Source organism: Drosophila bipectinata, chromosome XL, assembly GCF_030179905.1.
Source record: "Drosophila bipectinata strain 14024-0381.07 chromosome XL, DbipHiC1v2, whole genome shotgun sequence".
NCBI lineage: Eukaryota > Metazoa > Arthropoda > Insecta > Diptera > Drosophilidae > Drosophila > Drosophila bipectinata.
This window is the reverse complement of record NC_091734.1, coordinates 375,085-393,795: the sequence shown is the minus strand read 5'-3', so window position 1 is coordinate 393,795 and position 18,711 is coordinate 375,085. Positions and strand designations below refer to the sequence as shown.

The 18,711-nt window shown below is 45.2% G+C and overlaps 3 protein-coding genes across 4 annotated transcripts; all 3 read right to left on the bottom strand.

Moving 5' to 3' along the window:
• Positions 1-6,064: 6,064 nt before the first annotated feature.
• LOC108121150 (diphthine methyltransferase) lies at positions 6,065-7,711 on the bottom strand. The gene has a single exon (XM_017235091.3). It carries the CDS (start codon positions 7,694-7,696, stop codon positions 6,629-6,631), a length of 1,068 nt encoding a protein of 355 aa, XP_017090580.2. The 5' UTR covers positions 7,697-7,711; the 3' UTR covers positions 6,065-6,628.
• A 145-nt stretch (positions 7,712-7,856) lies between these two features.
• On the bottom strand, positions 7,857-14,511 carry LOC108121189 (putative mediator of RNA polymerase II transcription subunit 26). Of its 2 annotated transcripts, XM_017235154.3 has the most exons (3): positions 13,645-14,511; positions 11,647-13,581; positions 7,857-10,155 (listed from the first exon to the last, which is right to left on the bottom strand). In XM_017235154.3, the coding sequence occupies exons 2-3, from the start codon at positions 13,168-13,170 to the stop codon at positions 8,572-8,574; spliced, it is 3,108 nt and encodes a 1,035-aa protein (XP_017090643.2). In that variant the 5' UTR covers positions 13,171-13,581; positions 13,645-14,511; the 3' UTR covers positions 7,857-8,571. The 2 variants fall into 2 exon arrangements, with proteins under 2 accessions (XP_017090643.2, XP_043065902.1); XM_043209967.2 differs by having other exon boundaries at positions 11,647-14,511.
• A 469-nt stretch (positions 14,512-14,980) lies between these two features.
• On the bottom strand, positions 14,981-18,172 carry LOC108121205 (translational repressor ifet-1). The gene has a single exon (XM_017235171.3). It carries the CDS (start codon positions 17,847-17,849, stop codon positions 16,785-16,787), a length of 1,065 nt encoding a protein of 354 aa, XP_017090660.2. The 5' UTR covers positions 17,850-18,172; the 3' UTR covers positions 14,981-16,784.
• Positions 18,173-18,711: the final 539 nt, after the last annotated feature.

The following is an 18,711-nucleotide window of genomic DNA, read 5'->3' as shown; positions in this document are numbered from 1 at the left end:
AATCTGAAAAATATTTTGTCTCAGGATTTTGATGCAGAATGGTGGAGAATCGATCCACAAATCGTTTAAAACACTCCGCTTGAGAATCGGATGAGAATTGGGCAAGATATAGCCATCACGGTGGGCCCCATAGGGGAAAACATCATTTTCAGGGGATCCATCAGGAAAAATGGGAAAAAAATCTGAATAATATTTTGTCTCAGGATTTTGATGCAGAATGGTGGAGAATCGATCCACAAATCGTTTAAAACACTCCGCTTGAGAATCGGATGAGAATTGGGCAAGATATAGCCATCACGGTGGGCCCCATAGGGGAAAACATCATTTTCAGGGGATCCATCAGGAAAAATGGGAAAAAAATCTGAAAAATATTTTGTCTCAGGATTTTGATGCAGAATGGTGGAGAATCGATCCACAAATCGTTTAAAACACTCCGCTTGAGAATCGGATGAGAATTGGGCAAGATATAGCCATCACGGTGGGCCCCATAGGGGAAAACATCATTTTCAGGGGATCCATCAGGAAAAATGGGAAAAAAATCTGAAAAATATTTTGTCTCAGGATTTTGATGCAGAATGGTGGAGAATCGATCCACAAATCGTTTAAAACACTCCGCTTGAGAATCGGATGAGAATTGGGCAAGATATAGCCATCACGGTGGGCCCCATAGGGGAAAACATCATTTTCAGGGGATCCATCAGGAAAAATGGGAAAAAAATCTGAAAAATATTTTGTCTCAGGATTTTGATGCAGAATGGTGGAGAATCGATCCACAAATCGTTTAAAACACTCCGCTTGAGAATCGGATGAGAATTGGGCAAGATATAGCCATCGCAGTGGGCCCTATAGGGGAAAACGCCATTTTCAGGGGATCCATCAGGAAAAATGGGAAAAAAATCTGAAAAATATTTTGTCTCAGGATTTTGATGCAGAATGGTGGAGAATCGATCCACAAATCGTTTAAAACACTCCGCTTGAGAATCGGATGAGAATTGGGCAAGATATAGCCATCACGGTGGGCCCCATAGGGGAAAACATCATTTTCAGGGGATCCATCAGGAAAAATGGGAAAAAAATCTGAATAATATTTTGTCTCAGGATTTTGATGCAGAATGGTGGAGAATCGATCCACAAATCGTTTAAAACACTCCGCTTGAGAATCGGATGAGAATTGGGCAAGATATAGCCATCACGGTGGGCCCCATAGGGGAAAACATCATTTTCAGGGGATCCATCAGGAAAAATGGGAAAAAAATCTGAAAAATATTTTGTCTCAGGATTTTGATGCAGAATGGTGGAGAATCGATCCACAAATCGTTTAAAACACTCCGCTTGAGAATCGGATGAGAATTGGGCAAGATATAGCCATCACGGTGGGCCCCATAGGGGAAAACATCATTTTCAGGGGATCCATCAGGAAAAATGGGAAAAAAATCTGAAAAATATTTTGTCTCAGGATTTTGATGCAGAATGGTGGAGAATCGATCCACAAATCGTTTAAAACACTCCGCTTGAGAATCGGATGAGAATTGGGCAAGATATAGCCATCACGGTGGGCCCCATAGGGGAAAACATCATTTTTAGGGGATCCATCAGGAAAAATGGGAAAAAAATCTGAAAAATATTTTGTCTCAGGATTTTGATGCAGAATGGTGGAGAATCGATCCACAAATCGTTTAAAACACTCCGCTTGAGAATCGGATGAGAATTGGGCAAGATATAGCCATCGCAGTGGGCCCTATAGGGGAAAACGCCATTTTCAGGGGATCCATCAGGAAAAATGGGAAAAAAATCTGAAAAATATTTTGTCTCAGGATTTTGATGCAGAATGGTGGAGAATCGATCCACAAATCGTTTAAAACACTCCGCTTGAGAATCGGATGAGAATTGGGCAAGATATAGCCATCACGGTGGGCCCCATAGGGGAAAACATCATTTTCAGGGGATCCATCAGGAAAAATGGGAAAAAAATCTGAAAAATATTTTGTCTCAGGATTTTGATGCAGAATGGTGGAGAATCGATCCACAAATCGTTTAAAACACTCCGCTTGAGAATCGGATGAGAATTGGGCAAGATATAGCCATCGCAGTGGGCCCTATAGGGGAAAACATCATTTTCAGGGGATCCATCAGGAAAAATGGGAAAAAAATCTGAAAAATATTTTGTCTCAGGATTTTGATGCAGAATGGTGGAAAATCGATCCACAAATCGTTTAAAACACTCCGCTTGAGAATCGGATGAGAATTGGGCAAGATATAGCCATCGCAGTGGGCCCTATAGGGGAAAACATCATTTTCAGGGGATCCATCAGGAAAAATGGGAAAAAAATCTGAAAAATATTTGGTCTCAGGATTTTGATGCAGAATGGTGGAGAATCGATCCACAAATCGTTTAAAACACTCCGCTTGAGAATCGGATGAGAATTGGGCAAGATATAGCCATCACGGTGGGCCCCATAGGGGAAAACATCATTTTCAGGGGATCCATCAGGAAAAATGGGAAAAAAATCTGAAAAATATTTTGTCTCAGGATTTTGATGCAGAATGGTGGAGAATCGATCCACAAATCGTTTAAAACACTCCGCTTGAGAATCGGATGAGAATTGGGCAAGATATAGCCATCACGGTGGGCCCCATAGGGGAAAACATCATTTTCAGGGGATCCATCAGGAAAAATGGGAAAAAAATCTGAAAAATATTTTGTCTCAGGATTTTGATGCAGAATGGTGGAGAATCGATCCACAAATCGTTTAAAACACTCCGCTTGAGAATCGGATGAGAATTGGGCAAGATATAGCCATCACGGTGGGCCCCATAGGGGAAAACATCATTTTCAGGGGATCCATCAGGAAAAATGGGAAAAAAATCTGAAAAATATTTTGTCTCAGGATTTTGATGCAGAATGGTGGAGAATCGATCCACAAATCGTTTAAAACACTCCGCTTGAGAATCGGATGAGAATTGGGCAAGATATAGCCATCACGGTGGGCCCCATAGGGGAAAACATCATTTTCAGGGGATCCATCAGGAAAAATGGGAAAAAAATCTGAAAAATATTTTGTCTCAGGATTTTGATGCAGAATGGTGGAGAATCGATCCACAAATCGTTTAAAACACTCCGCTTGAGAATCGGATGAGAATTGGGCAAGATATAGCCATCGCAGTGGGCCCTATAGGGGAAAACGCCATTTTCAGGGGATCCATCAGGAAAAATGGGAAACAAATCTGAAAAATATTTTGTCTCAGGATTTTGATGCAGAATGGTGGAGAATCGATCCACAAATCGTTTAAAACACTCCGCTTGAGAATCGGATGAGAATTGGGCAAGATATAGCCATCACGGTGGGCCCCATAGGGGAAAACATCATTTTCAGGGGATCCATCAGGAAAAATGGGAAAAAAATCTGAAAAATATTTTGTCTCAGGATTTTGATGCAGAATGGTGGAGAATCGATCCACAAATCGTTTAAAACACTCCGCTTGAGAATCGGATGAGAATTGGGCAAGATATAGCCATCGCAGTGGGCCCTATAGGGGAAAACATCATTTTCAGGGGATCCATCAGGAAAAATGGGAAAAAAATCTGAAAAATATTTTGTCTCAGGATTTTGATGCAGAATGGTGGAGAATCGATCCACAAATCGTTTAAAACACTCCGCTTGAGAATCGGATGAGAATTGGGCAAGATATAGCCATCGCAGTGGGCCCTATAGGGGAAAACGCCATTTTCAGGGGATCCATCAGGAAAAATGGGAAAAAAATCTGAAAAATATTTTGTCTCAGGATTTTGATGCAGAATGGTGGAGAATCGATCCACAAATCGTTTAAAACACTCCGCTTGAGAATCGGATGAGAATTGGGCAAGATATAGCCATCACGGTGGGCCCCATAGGGGAAAACATCATTTTCAGGGGATCCATCAGGAAAAATGGGAAAAAAATCTGAAAAATATTTGGTCTCAGGATTTTGATGCAGAATGGTGGAGAATCGATCCACAAATCGTTTAAAACACTCCGCTTGAGAATCGGATGAGAATTGGGCAAGATATAGCCATCGCAGTGGGCCCTATAGGGGAAAACATCATTTTCAGGGGATCCATCAGGAAAAATGGGAAAAAAATCTGAAAAATATTTGGTCTCAGGATTTTGATGCAGAATGGTGGAGAATCGATCCACAAATCGTTTAAAACACTCCGCTTGAGAATCGGATGAGAATTGGGCAAGATATAGCCATCGCAGTGGGCCCTATAGGGGAAAACATCATTTTCAGGGGATCCATCAGGAAAAATGGGAAAAAAATCTGAAAAATATTTTGTCTCAGGATTTTGATGCAGAATGGTGGAGAATCGATCCACAAATCGTTTAAAACACTCCGCTTGAGAATCGGATGAGAATTGGGCAAGATATAGCCATCGCAGTGGGCCCTATAGGGGAAAACGCCATTTTCAGGGGATCCATCAGGAAAAATGGGAAAAAAATCTGAAAAATATTTTGTCTCAGGATTTTGATGCAGAATGGTGGAGAATCGATTCACAAATCGTTTAAAACACTCCGCTTGAGAATCGGATGAGAATTGGGCAAGATATAGCCATCACGGTGGGCCCCATAGGGGAAAACATCATTTTCAGGGGATCCATCAGGAAAAATGGGAAAAAAATCTGAAAAATATTTGGTCTCAGGATTTTGATGCAGAATGGTGGAGAATCGATCCACAAATCGTTTAAAACACTCCGCTTGAGAATCGGATGAGAATTGGGCAAGATATAGCCATCGCAGTGGGCCCTATAGGGGAAAACATCATTTTCAGGGGATCCATCAGGAAAAATGGGAAAAAAATCTGAAAAATATTTGGTCTCAGGATTTTGATGCAGAATGGTGGAGAATCGATCCACAAATCGTTTAAAACACTCCGCTTGAGAATCGGATGAGAATTGGGCAAGATATAGCCATCGCAGTGGGCCCTATAGGGGAAAACGCCATTTTCAGGGGATCCATCAGGAAAAATGGGAAAAAAATCTGAAAAATATTTTGTCTCAGGATTTTGATGCAGAATGGTGGAGAATCGATCCACAAATCGTTTAAAACACTCCGCTTGAGAATCGGATGAGAATTGGGCAAGATATAGCCATCGCAGTGGGCCCTATAGGGGAAAACGCCATTTTCAGGGGATCCATCAGGAAAAATGGGAAAAAAATCTGAAAAATATTTTGTCTCAGGATTTTGATGCAGAATGGTGGAGAATCGATCCACAAATCGTTTAAAACACTCCGCTTGAGAATCGGATGAGAATTGGGCAAGATATAGCCATCACGGTGGGCCCCATAGGGGAAAACATCATTTTCAGGGGATCCATCAGGAAAAATGGGAAAAAAATCTGAAAAATATTTTGTCTCAGGATTTTGATGCAGAATGGTGGAGAATCGATCCACAAATCGTTTAAAACACTCCGCTTGAGAATCGGATGAGAATTGGGCAAGATATAGCCATCGCAGTGGGCCCTATAGGGGAAAACGCCATTTTCAGGGGATCCATCAGGAAAAATGGGAAAAAAATCTGAAAAATATTTTGTCTCAGGATTTTGATGCAGAATGGTGGAGAATCGATCCACAAATCGTTTAAAACACTCCGCTTGAGAATCGGATGAGAATTGGGCAAGATATAGCCATCGCAGTGGGCCCTATAGGGGAAAACGCCATTTTCAGAATCGATCCAGAAATCGTTTAAGGTACTCCGGTTGAGAATCGGATAAGATATAAAAAAGATTCAGCCACTGTTTTAGATACAAATACACTGAAGAAGAGTGGAGATATAGAAATGTAGTTGGATTTTTCGTATATTTATTTTTTATTTTTTTAATTATTTATTTTTGCTAAATAACTGTACTATATAACCCGATATATAGTTACCAGGATATATAAGCTTACAAAGCTTGTATTAAAACATAATACTTCTATAATTTTTAAAGGAAAACAGGTTTTTTTTAAATTATAACTCTGAAAATTAAAACACTCATATTTCCATGGCCTACTTTTAAGGGCACCAAGGAGTCATACACCAAGGAAGAGTACAATTTTACGGTTTATTTGCATATAATATCATTCCGGATTAAGCTTTAATTTGGAAGTTATTTAATAAAAAAATAAAAAATAATTTTTAAAAAATAGCGCCCTCCTCCTCGATTCTCATAGGTTGCACTTAAGCTGGCCGGAAAAATCGGGAAATAAAGTGTTTTTTTTTTTGGTAAGTGTTGGTGTTTTTTTTTCCTTGACTTTTATTGGTTTGTTTTTGTTGTTTTAGCTGTTTGTTTTTGTTGTATTAGGTGTTTGTTGTTGTAGTTTTTTGTTGTTGTAATTTTTTGTTGTTGTAATTTTTTGTTGCTGTAATTTTTGTTGTTGTTGTCATTTTGTTGTAATTTTTTTTGTTGTAATTTTTTTTTGTTGTAATTTTTTTTTGTTGTAATTTTTTTTGTTGTAATTTTTTTTGTTGTATTTTTTTTTTTTTTTAAATTTTAATATGTTAGCTCGTATATCCGACTATATCTTATAGCTACCATATATGTTTTTTTTGTTAAAAAAATGAAAAGAATCTCGCGTTTCTTTAAAAACAATGCAATATTTTATTCTACTCCATTAACTACTTAAATCCACCCGGGTTACACACAATTTGTGATCATAAAAGGAACAAGTGGCCATCGTGAGAGCTTTTCCGCCAGTGGGTGCCCAGTCGGCGCCATAACAAATGCTTTTGTGCTCCTCGTACGCGCCCAGAAGACGCAGCTCCGGACTCTTCGCGTCCAGCTCCACCACGCTGAAATTGGTGTACATGCAGGCGGTGAGTATCAGATCCTTGTTGAGGGGATGTGGTTTCAAACGCCAAATACCGCCGCCCAGGTTCACCTCGGCCAGGGTACGTTTCATGGAGCGGGTGTCGAACAGGCGCAGCTGCTCATCGTAGCTTCCAGTCAGCAGGTGATGCTCGTGGCTGGGATGACTTAGCAGGCAGGTGACTCCGGCCATGTGCGCTCGATTCGTCCAGATCTTTTGCTCCTCGGGTGATCTCAGATCGTGGGCCAGGAGAAGCATGTCATCCCCGCCGCTATATAGAACGTGTGGCGACCACCGATCGAAGGCACAGGTCCAGGCCTCAAATCCGTGGCACTTCCATGACTTCTCAAGGGTTAGTTTCCCCTGGGGGGTGTAATTGATCAGATTCAGGCCTCCATTGGAGTCGGAAACAGCCAGTTGAATGGCACTGCCCTCCTGCTTCCAGTCCAGGGCCAGGGCTAGTGGTGGCTCCACATCTTTGTCCTCTTCTAGCGCCAAGCACGTGCGTTTCTCCAAGATCTGTTTATCTTCCAACAACTCGAAGGTTTCCAGCTTTCCCAATGAAGTAACCGTGGCCAGAATGGGACCACTCTCGTTGCCCCACGAGGGCAGCCATTTCATGTCCAGGATGGCTGCCGTTTCGATGGACTGCAGCCGTTCCAGAGATCCTCCATCGAACTGGTACAGATACACGCGACCCTTGCGCGGGCGTTGTTTTCCGCCACTCTCGGCCGCCTCCTCCGCTCCCTCGACCAGCTGATAGGTGCCGCAGGCAAAGTACTTGGCGTGCAGGTCATCCTGATGGCACCATTCCACGGAATCCGCTGAGTATTCCGTGTCCTCGGAGTAAAGAGTTGTGAACTGTGCAGCCATTAGTGATGGGAAGGTGGCTTGTTTTCGGCTGAAACTTACCCAGTAATCGATAACTAACTATCGAGCGCTAAGCTTTTTCAAATATCGAAAAAAAAGAAACTAGCGCGGGCTTTTTAAATATTTTATATTTTCTCTCGTTTATATATTTAACTTCTAAAAAAACAATGTAGTTTGTCTTATTAGATTTATTTGTTATTTTTCGCTTTTTTCGCTAATTTAAAAAATTAATAGTTAATACATACAACTACTTAGTGCTCTGTTTACGCGCTACATATTCTGGATTAGGTTTAGTTGATCTGCTTCACCGTTTGGCTCTTGCTGCTCCTGCTCCTTCTCCTTGTCTCTCCTTGAGGGTTATCTTTTGAAATCTTCCGTAACTTCCAATTCTCCAAGCGGTCTCCTAGGGGCGTCACAGTCTCTGGGGGGGGATTATCATCGGAGTCTCTTACTGACTGACTGGCTAGCTAGGTGGGTGGATGGTAGATTGGACAGTTGGAGGGATGGTAGATAGGTGATGATGTGGTAGGCATGCCAGGCATCCAATTATTGCACTTGATCCTCTTTCCTTTATACAATTCTTCTGCTGATTCGGGTATTCGGTTCTGTACATGTTCACATGTACTTTCTCACACATTAAAAAAATTATACAACCGCAATTAAAAAAAAAGGTGATTAAAAAAAATTACAATCTTATTCGTAACTATAGACACGCGCGCCCTGCTCTCCCTCTCTACTTTGTGCAATTACTGGCGGAACTGGGAACTGGTCCTCCTTCCTCAGCACTCCCATCATCATACCCAGAGCTCCTGCGGTGTGCTGGGACTACCTAGCTAGCGGTGCTGGTTGCTGGGGCGACTGTGACGCCTCCGCGATCCTCATTTGGTCTTCATCACGATGATCGGCTCGAGTATCTTCAGCATGTCGCTGTTCTCCGGTGCTCCGGTTCCATTGCCGCCCCCAGAGCCGGGCGCTCCGCCACTGCCAGCTCCTCCGGCCGCTGCAGCACTCGTCCCACTGCCAGCGCCGGCCAACTGCAGCTTGCTGAATCCCTGATGCTGCTGCTGCTGCTGACTGATGGTGACCAGCCGATGCTGGTTCAGGACAATGGCCTCGTGATGTCCATGCTGCTGCAGGCTGCCGGCTATCTGCTGCAGCTCGTGCTGCTGCAGCTGCAACGGCGGCAACTGCTGGTCGTCCCCAGACCCGTCGCCGTCCAGCTGACTGTTGTCCGTCTTCACCACCGTCACAAAGTCCCCGCCAGCCGGATTGCCCACCGTTTCGGTGTCGTATAGCTGCTGTTCGGTTGTACTGCTGCCGCTGCTGCTGCTGCTCGTGCTGCTGGTGGCCGTGGTATTGTTGGCGGCCGCCACCTCCTCCTCCTCGTCCGCCTCCACCTCGGTCTTCGTGTGGAACTCGGTGCTGGTGGCGCTACTGCTTCGCGGCGTGTGGCTGCGCATGCGCCGCATCCGAGCGTATTCCGCCTGCTTGGACAGCCGCTCCTTGCGCTCCTCGGTGTTCTCGGTGGCCCGGATCTGGGCCCGCTTCAGACGCGCCCGTTCGCTGAGCTTCTGCAGCCGGATGGCCCGCTGATCGGGCGTTTCGTTCGCTCGCACCGCCCGCTGGTGGGCCGCCATCTTGTCCAGCCGGATGCGCTTCTCCTCCTCCGTCTCGTACTTGTTGGGACCGGTGCGTCGCGGTGTGCTCGTCCTCTGACTGTCGCCATCGGCCGTGGAATGTACATTGATCTGGCTTAGTTCCTGCTGATGCTGCTGGTGATGCTGCTGCTGCTGATGTTGGCTCGGTCTGCCGCGGCGCGGAGTGCTCGTTACCAGCTGCGGAGCCGCCAGCATCTGGTTGAGCTCCTGCTCCAACAGATTGTTCACCTTCAGCTGTTCCTCGCTGTTCAGGCCGACGGGATGCTTGCGCGGCCTTCCCCTGCCCTGATGCACCACCATGGCCGGGGCCGGCTGCTGTTGTGGCTGCGGTTGCTGTTGCGGTTGCTGCTGCTGCTGCTGTTGCCCCTGCTCCTGCTGGCCCAACCCCGTGACCGTTAGGGTGGGATTCCCAGCCGCCAGGATGTTGTACTGGCCGGTGGGACTGTTGCCGCCGCTGGTGTTCGCAAAATGCACGGGCGTGAAGGGTGGCGGCACTCCGGCGATCTGGAAGCCATTGTGATACATCGGATAGTAGGCTGTGGTGGTGGTGGTGGCGCCGCTGGCCGTTGTGCCCGTCACCACCCCGGCACCGGTCACCTGCTGCCCGGCCCCGCCCACCACCTGGTTGGCCGTCGTGGCGTTGGGGAAGGTGGCCAGGTAGGGGAACTGATTGTACAGCGGCTGGCCGGCGGTGGCCTTGAGGATCTTCTGCTCGCCGTCGGAGGTGGTCAGGATCACCTTGGTCTCGTTGGGAGCTAATCCAACAGACCCGCTGTTGTCGCCGCTTCCCGGAGCATCGTTGTCCTGTTTTCGTTGTTGTTGTTGTTGTTGATGATGATGGGCGAGGGAGAGGAAGGGAGTTTTTTAATTTAAAAAAATATATATATTTTTAAAAAATTCTAGGGCGGGAAGACCGTGAAAAGGAGCGAGCAAAAGCTTGAGTGAAAGAGATGCACATATACCCTCTCACACACACCCACAGCCAGCAACCGACCGTGAAATTAGTTTTCCTTTTTTTTTATCATTTTTTTTCGAATAAAAAACACTTTTTTTTTTTTTGTTGGTAAGGTTTCTTAATTTTTTGTTTTCTTCATTCTTCTTTTTTTTTACATTTCTACATTTATCTACACTCTAGGTGGTTAATTAGTTTAATTTTAGATACCTTTCCCCCACCTGTGAGGTGTTGATAAAAAAAATAATAAAACAAATAACCAACAGTAACAATAAAAAAAAAAAAAACAAAGAAATGATAAAAAAAGTGGTTCGGGGAAAGGGAGGTTCTTCAAGATGGGGCTACGAAAAAAAAACAGGAAGAGAACCGTCGAGCAGAACCCGTTCCGTTTCCAATTCCCAATTAAGGAACTCAAAAAAAAGTTATATATATACATATATAAAATATATATATAATTACGAGGAGAAACTCTCTCTTTTAATCTCTCGCTCCCTCCGTCGATTCATATTTTGACAATTTCTTGTTTCCCGTTTCCAAAGAAATTGTTTTTTATCTTTTTTTTTTTAATTTAATTATTTCCCAGAGGCAGTTGAGTTTTCCAACTGCAAGGAAAAACATGAAAAATATTTAAATATCAAAACTTCCTGAAGCTTTTCTTGCTTTAACATTTTAATCGATAATTAATCGCATGCTCTTTCGTCTCTAACATCCTTTAAAAAGATTCAAATATCGATAGTTCTATTCAGGTTTCAAAAGGGGTTTCGATTATTCATCGCATGCTTCTTCTTCCCTAACATCGTTTCAAAAGGATCAAAAGATCAAATATCGATGATTTATTGCCTGTTTGAAAAATTTTAAAAGGAAGGCTTATCGATAGTTAATCGCATGCTCAAATATCGATTGTTTGTTTCAGGTTTGAAAGGTGGTTTCGGATTAAAAGAGCAAATATCGATATCGGCGACAACTATTTTGAACAGGAAGGTGTATCGATAGTTAATCGCATGCTTGCTGCTTCTCTAACATCGTATAAAAAGGATCTTTTTCGATATTTAATTTTTAGAGGTTTTTTAAACAATTTTAAAAGGAAGGTTAACAAAACTGGAAACGGGAATTTGTACGCCAGGATGTTCTCTCTAAAATATACAAAGGATCTGGTTCGATCTGAGATTTTGAAGTTGAAGGACTGTCTTGAGAAGACGGTGGTGCTTGCTGCTGTTGCTGGTGCGGAGGGTGTGGGTTTGTGGGAGTATGGTTTCTTGAAACTTTTTGCTTGATCCCGATAACGATAACGATAACTATATCAATCCCGTTAAAGATCCCAGCTATGGCTGCTGCATACGCACCTGAAGTTCCTGCTTCTTGGCGGCGTATTTGTGCGGATAGAGCTCCAGCTGCCCACCGGCTCCCGTCGTCGCAATGCCAAAGTGTGGTACGTGCGCTTGGAGGAGCTTTGTCGTGGTAGTGGTGGTGCCCTTGCCGCCGCCATCGTCGCCATAGATCTGCTGCACGAAGATGCTGCCCGGTTCGCTGCCCTCCAGCAGGGCGGCCGTCACCTGTTGCTGGTTGCCGGCAATGGTGTATCGCTGTTGCTGCTGCTGTTGCAGCTGTTGTTGCGGCATTTGCGGTTCCTGTTTCAGTTGCATAGGTGCCCGCAGTGCGCCCGGTGCCAGGAACATGCCCTGGCCCATGTACTCCAGTGCCTGGTGCTGCTGATAGGCCGTCGCGGCCACCAAATGCTGTTGCTCCTCGGCCGGTTGCGGCGTACCGGCTCCGTTGTCCGATAGGACGTGCTCGTTGGAGGATGCGGCTGCTGCGGCCGCTGCTGCTGCCGCCACGGCCAGGACCTGCTGCTGCTGCTGGTGGTCCGTGGAGCTGCTCGAGGACGTGGCCGGTGTGTGGACGACCACGTTCTTCAGTACCTTCTTCTTCTCCCTGACCTTTTTGGCGTAGGCGTTCAACTTTCTCAGTCTTTCCTTCCGCTCCTCCAGCGACTCGTTGGCGATCCGTTGGCGCGCCCTCGCCGCCATCTCCGCCAGCCGCATCTTGCGCTGCGACTCCGTCTCACTGGCCCGGTACATGCGCATCCGCTCGGCCAGCTTGGACAGTCGCTTGGCCCGCTGGTCCGGCGACTCCATGGCGCGACGCAGCCGCTGACGCGCCGCATTCCGCACCAGACGCATGGCTCGCTCAATTTCGGATTCGTTCTGACGCCGCTGGCGATTGGCCTCGGCGTTGCGTAGCAGTCGCTTGCGGTATTCGTCCTCGCTCTCGCGCTGTCGCCGCTCGCGCATCCTTTCAGCATTTCTGGCCAACCGGCGCTGTCGTGCCTCGGGGCTCTCGTTCCACCTCTGCTGATGGGCGTGGGTCGAGTGGGTGGTGCTTGAGTTGCCGGTGACAGAAGCCGAGCCGCTGCTCGTGGGTCCCAAGGGTGTAGGCGGTGGCGCCTGTTGTTGTTGCTTCAGTTGCTGCTGCTGCTGCTGTTGTTGTTGCTGCTGTTGCTGTTGTGGGGCAGCGTGTGTGGTATAGGCGGCGGGTAGGGTAAGCTGCAGCTGTTGGTGCTGAAATTGCAATTGATCCTGTTGCTGTTGCAAGTGATGTTGTTGCTGGAACTGTTGCTGCTGGTGTTGCTGTTGCACGTGTTGCTGCTGCTGTTGCTGTTGTTGCTGCTGCTGCTGTTGCTGAAGCTGGAGTTGCTGCTGATGAGAGATGGGTAACAACAGCGCCGAAGGATGCTCGATGAGAAGGCGAGTGTTGGGTCCATTGATGGTCAAAACATGGGCGTATTGCTGCTGCTGTTGCTGCTGCTGCTGCTGTTGGTGGTGGTCAAGTGTGGGCTCTATTTTTATCCCATTGGGATCTGGTTCCATTATTCGCTAAAGCCTGAACAACAATCGAAATTGTCGTCACCGGGTCAGGTCAGCAAAATTACAAGAATGTGGCTCCAAGTGCGTCTCCTCGATCGCTTGGCGCCAGCAGACTGCATTGGAAGTTGAGATGCTTCTTCTTCTCCTGCCTCGTCTTCTTCTTCTGATCCTCCTTCTCGGTTTCCCCCGTTTTGTGCTGCCGCTTTTAAAAATTTTTTTCTGTGTGTTTGTGTTTTATTTGTTTGTTTTGCGACAGTTTCCGACACTCTTTTTTTATAGTTTTCGCTTTTTTTTTTAAAGTTATGTAAAGAAAAATGTGTGCTTTGCGCTACGTCGCTCTCTCTCTCTCGATCGCTCTCTCGGGTCTGCCCTGTTGCTCTCGATCTCGCTCGCGCTCTCTCGTCGATCGGCGATCTGCAAATGCCAGAAAATATATTGTATCACTCGCACTGCGACTGCGCTAATTTGATTGCGCACCTTCTTTTTTTATCTCCTTTCTTTTTAGCTCGGAGTTCCCTTTTTTTTTGTTTTTTTAGCTACTTTTTTTTATTACTCTCTTTTGTCGAGGGGGAGCTTGCTGTTTCTTCTTCTTCTTGTTCGATAGTAAGTGACAATTGGCGCCGCCGCCGCTCTGCAACTGCGCTGCTGCTGCGCTGCCAGTGCTTCCAATCGATTTTTCACATGATTATATTGTACACACACACACACAGGCAAATGCACACGCACACGCATACACCGTCAGCTCCGTTTTTTTCCGCTCCTATTTCGAGTATGCTTTTTTTGCTTTTTATTTTTCTTATTTTTATTTTTATTTTTTTATTTTTATTTGTTGTCTTTTCGCCAACTCTCTCTCGCGCTCTTTGCTCTCTCCCGCCGATCCTGCTGCTGCTGCTGCGGCCGCCTCTGCTTTTGGCTCATTTATATCCGGCGAAAAAGGGGTAGAAGAAGAAGCGACAAAGCCCCAAATGTCGGCATTTCTTTTCAGCTTTTTGTTGGCTTTTCTTCTTCACATCTGCCCTGGCCTCTACAGAAACTGTAGCTGGGATTGTTTTGGTTTTTAGTGCTGCCGCGGGAGCTGCTGCTGCTGCTGCTGCCGACGACGCCTCACAAGTCACATTCGCTAACACGCACGCACACACGGTGGCTTTTAGCTCGATTTATTTTGCATTTAATTGCTTCGAACCAGTGCAGGAACAACAGTTGCAAAAACGCGCAAAATCTCCGGTAATAGCGCGCAGGAGGCAAAAATGCTGCGCCGTCAACAACACACATTAAAAAAAACCACAAAACGGGAAGTACGTGCGTGTGTGTATGTATTTATCGCTCGCCGCTTCTTGTGCCAAAAAAATCCGGCGAAAATGTGACCGTATAAGCGATACCGATAAATACCAAAACAAATATACTAAAAAAAAAATACTATAGCTGGTTTGAAGAATGAAATTTCAAATTCAAATTATAACGGCGGGTTTAAAAAAGCTTATTTTTTTAAATTCGATTTTTAATAAAATATCTCGCACCTCCCATTTTTTTAAGTACGCAACATTTAAAAATTGTGAATGCAACTTTATTCAAGTATATTCATTTTTTTTGCAATTTTGTTCTTTTTTTATGTTTCTTTTTGTTTTTTTTTTGTTGTGTTTGTGTTGTTATTTGTTGTTGTTAGTGTACATTGAATATTACAATACACAAAAATGTATATTTTGTTGTCATCTTAATGGTAATGCAAAAACAATTCGATAAACGTTACGACAGGTTATATATAAAAAAAAAAAAAAACAATTTCAAATTTGGACTAGAACTTAATCGATAACTGTTTGTTTTTTTTTTTTTTTTTTTATTAATCATTTATAATTAGAATAATATGTGTTAATTATATTATATATTTTTCGGTTTTCGGTTTAGTGCCCGAGAAAAGTATCCTCCTTGTGGGAGTTCTGGAGGGGGTCTGGGGTCTGGGGTTGGGGACTGGGTGGGGATTGCGTGCTATAACAAATATTGCGTTTATGTGCCTGCCAACGGCAACGGATCATGTGTGTATTCAGAGATATATGTGGCCCTATAGCCCTATAATATGCACACACGCTCGCACACACTCTCCCATCCACATACATATGTATCCTTGTGGGGCTGTTGGTGTCGTGTCGTGTGTGTATGCGGTCCTTTTTGGGTTACAAGCTTACACATATGGGGGTTGATTGGCGCCAGGGTGCCTCAAGTTTCTCATTTTTTCTCCATTCTTTTTTTTTTTTTATAAAAAAAATGATTCTTTTTGAGGAAAATATTTGTTGTTTATATCCTTGCAGGGTTTTTATCATTTTTTAGATTAATTTTTTAAAATATTGAAGTTTTTAGAGTTTAAATCTTAACTTATTTTACAAAAATCGGACTAGTAATAGCGTAAAAGTCAGAATTTAACCTTGTGAGGGTTCAAAATCTTCAACTTTTGAAGTCTTTTAAAATTGTAAAAGTTAGTTTTAAGATTCCTACTAAGAGGGTATAAAATCTTCGTATTTCTTCGGCCTTTTTTTAATCATTTTGAAGAGCTTTTCGAAAATATTTAAAATATTTGTTAAAAAAACATTCTTTTTACAAATTCTCTAAGTATTTTTGGCTTTCTTTTTGAAAATATTTAAGATTTAAGAATAAAAATTATAGAACTAAATAGAAAAGAGCTTCCCTTTCTCTTTTTTTATTTAAGAAATAAGAATTTAAGGTTAAAGAACTAAACTCGAAACCTTTTTTTCCAAAAATCGGACCTCTCAAAAACTACCATTCTTTTTAAAACTTCCTCCTGGAAGGGTATAAAATCTTCGGCTTTCTCCCGAAGTCCTTTCTCTCTAAATCCTTTTCTTCCATAATTTCTTTATTTTTTTTGTTTTTGTTTTTGTTTTGATTCGCCTGAGGATAAGCTGAAAGGCACTTGTTGCCTCGTCCCTCTATGAAGTGCCAATTTTAAGGATTTTTTGTTTTTAATTTTTCTTTTAAGATTTAAGATTTAAGATTTATGTACACAGTGAGGCACCCTGCTATCCTTGCCCCCCACACACACACACACACACACACTCACAGACACTCTCACACATGGCATGTAAGCTTCCTGGCTTCGTCCTTTTTGCCTTTTTGCTCTAGGGGGGTTGGAGCCTTGCGCCTTTTTTGGGGGACACACATCTCTTCCCGTCTCTTTCTAGTGTGTGTGTGTGGGGGGGGGTGTGTGGGGGGTGTGCGTGTGTGGTCGACTATGCTAGCTTTCCGTGTGTGGGTGTGTGTGTATAACTATGCGTATATATATATATATATATATTATATATCGTACGAATATATAATGCATGCATTATAAAAATACTTTACTTTTATATTAAGGTATGTTCTTTTTTTTTTTACTTTTGTTTTTAAATTTTAACTTAAAAAAAAAATTGCCGAGCCCTAAATCTAAGTCCTAGAGGTGCCTTCTGTCCTGTCCTGGCTCATGTCCAGCTCCTCCTCGTATATTATTTATAGACGTGTGTGTGTGTGTGTGTATATGGGTGTATAAGGGCTTTGGGTGTGTCTGTGTAAGTGGTAATCCTGGCCAGCTTACTCCTGGCCGGAGCCAGCTCCAAAATATGATTCCCTTCCGTTCAGTATCCCTTTAGCCTATCGGCCAGCGGCGGCTTGATGACCTTGGGCGCACTGGCCCGCGCCACCCGCATCCTCTCGGCGGCCTTCGCCAGCCGCTTCTTCCGCTCATCCGACGTCTCCGAGGCGCGCCGCAACCGCTGCCGCGCTGCGTTCTTCATCAGTCTTAGGGTTCTTTGTACTTCCGTTTCGTTCTGGCGGCGCACCCGATTCGCCTCCGCGTTCTTTGCCAGCCGGAGCCGGTACTCCGTCTCCGACTCCTTCGACCGCTTGTCCCGCATCCTGGCCGCGTTCCTCTCCAGCCTCCGTTCCCGCGCCTCGATCGACTCGTTGCTCCTTCGCCGGGCCGCCTTCTGGGCGCGCGACGACTGCGAGTGGTTCGACTGTGTGGCGGGATTGTGGCCCAAGTGGGGTACTCCCAGCTGGGCGAGTCCCGGTACTCCAAGATTCCCAAGCTGTAGGGTGCCAGTGTTTCCACCACTGCCACTGCTTCCGCCTCCGCCGCTGCCCACAACAACCACTCCCGTGGAGAGATGATGATGCAGGGGATGCGTTTGCTGTTGCTGCTGCTGCTGGAGCTGCTGCTGATGCTGGTGCTCCGCCTGCTGGCTGTGCTGCTGGAGGGGATTCCCAGAGCCCGGCTGCTGCTGGGAGAAGCCGTTCTCCAAAGCACCACTCGCCGTATTGGGGGCAGTGCCTCCGGCCCCCGAACTACTGCCGGACGCGGAGCTGGCGGTATTGCCGCCCGGCGCCGACGAGGAGGAGGTGGCCGCTGCTGCGGCGGCAACGGCGGCGGCGGAAGCTGAGGCGGTGGCGGATACAGAAACGGAGGCAACGGCTGCGGCGGCGGCCGCCGAACTCGCCGAACTGTAGTTGTTGTATTCTATGAGGCCGCGGTTGCCGGGGTAGAGGGCATGGTGCATGGGACTCTCATAGCTGAGGTACTCCGGCTTGATGAAGAACGGATCGGAGCGGGCGGTGAGCGGCGCCGTCGGCGAATTGAGGAAGTAGAGGCGACTGTGGTGCTCGGTGGTAATGCTCCCTCCGCCACCCACACCCGCGGACATCGGGGGATTTGTGCGCTCGCTCTCGCGACTCCCCGCTTCGCCTGCTGCGTTATATTTTTCTGTTTTTTTTTTCACTCCTTGGGTCCTGGGACTCGATCCTGGATCGGCGGAGGAGCAGGCTGCTGCTGGGGCGCCCACCGGTTTTGGGTTGCGAGTCTGGTACGGCCTCGGGTCGGTTGGGTTTCGCGCGCACTACCACAATACAATTAACTGGCCAAAAAAATGTGGCGAGTAAACAACAAAAGCGACATAACTAATCAATATGGAAAAAAGCTCTCGCGACGAGGTTGGTTGGTTGGTAAGTTTCTGCTGGTGCTCCGCGGTCTGGCCGAAAGCTTTCTGGCCAGTGTTGCAAAAGCCCGCCATTGAGTGCTGGCCATCGATGGTTTCTATCGATTACCAGCCTTTCGATAACAAAAAAATACAATATTCAAAAGAGCAGTTTAAAATGGTTGTTTTTAAAGAGATTTTAAATCAAATTACTAAAATTGGTGTAAAATATTTAAAACAAATCTTTAAAGAATCTCCCACCTTAGTAGGCTTTGGAAACTGTCAAATGGGTATGCCTTTTCTCCAGCCTGAAACATCTCATTCGGTAACCAACTTCCGAAAGGCTCACATCATTTGTTTTTTTGGCTCTGAACGAAAATAAAATTATTTTTTAATTTTTTTATTTTTTTTAGAAATTATTTTTTTTTCATCTGAAAATAAAATTGCGATTTATAACCGGCAGCGGAGAACTCATTAAAAAATGGATCGATCTGATGAAGAAAATGAAGATAACCAGAACGTCATCGACGACTGGACTGCTGACGGAATAGAAAGGACTCCGATAACCGAATTCTGTATAAGGCTTCTGGAT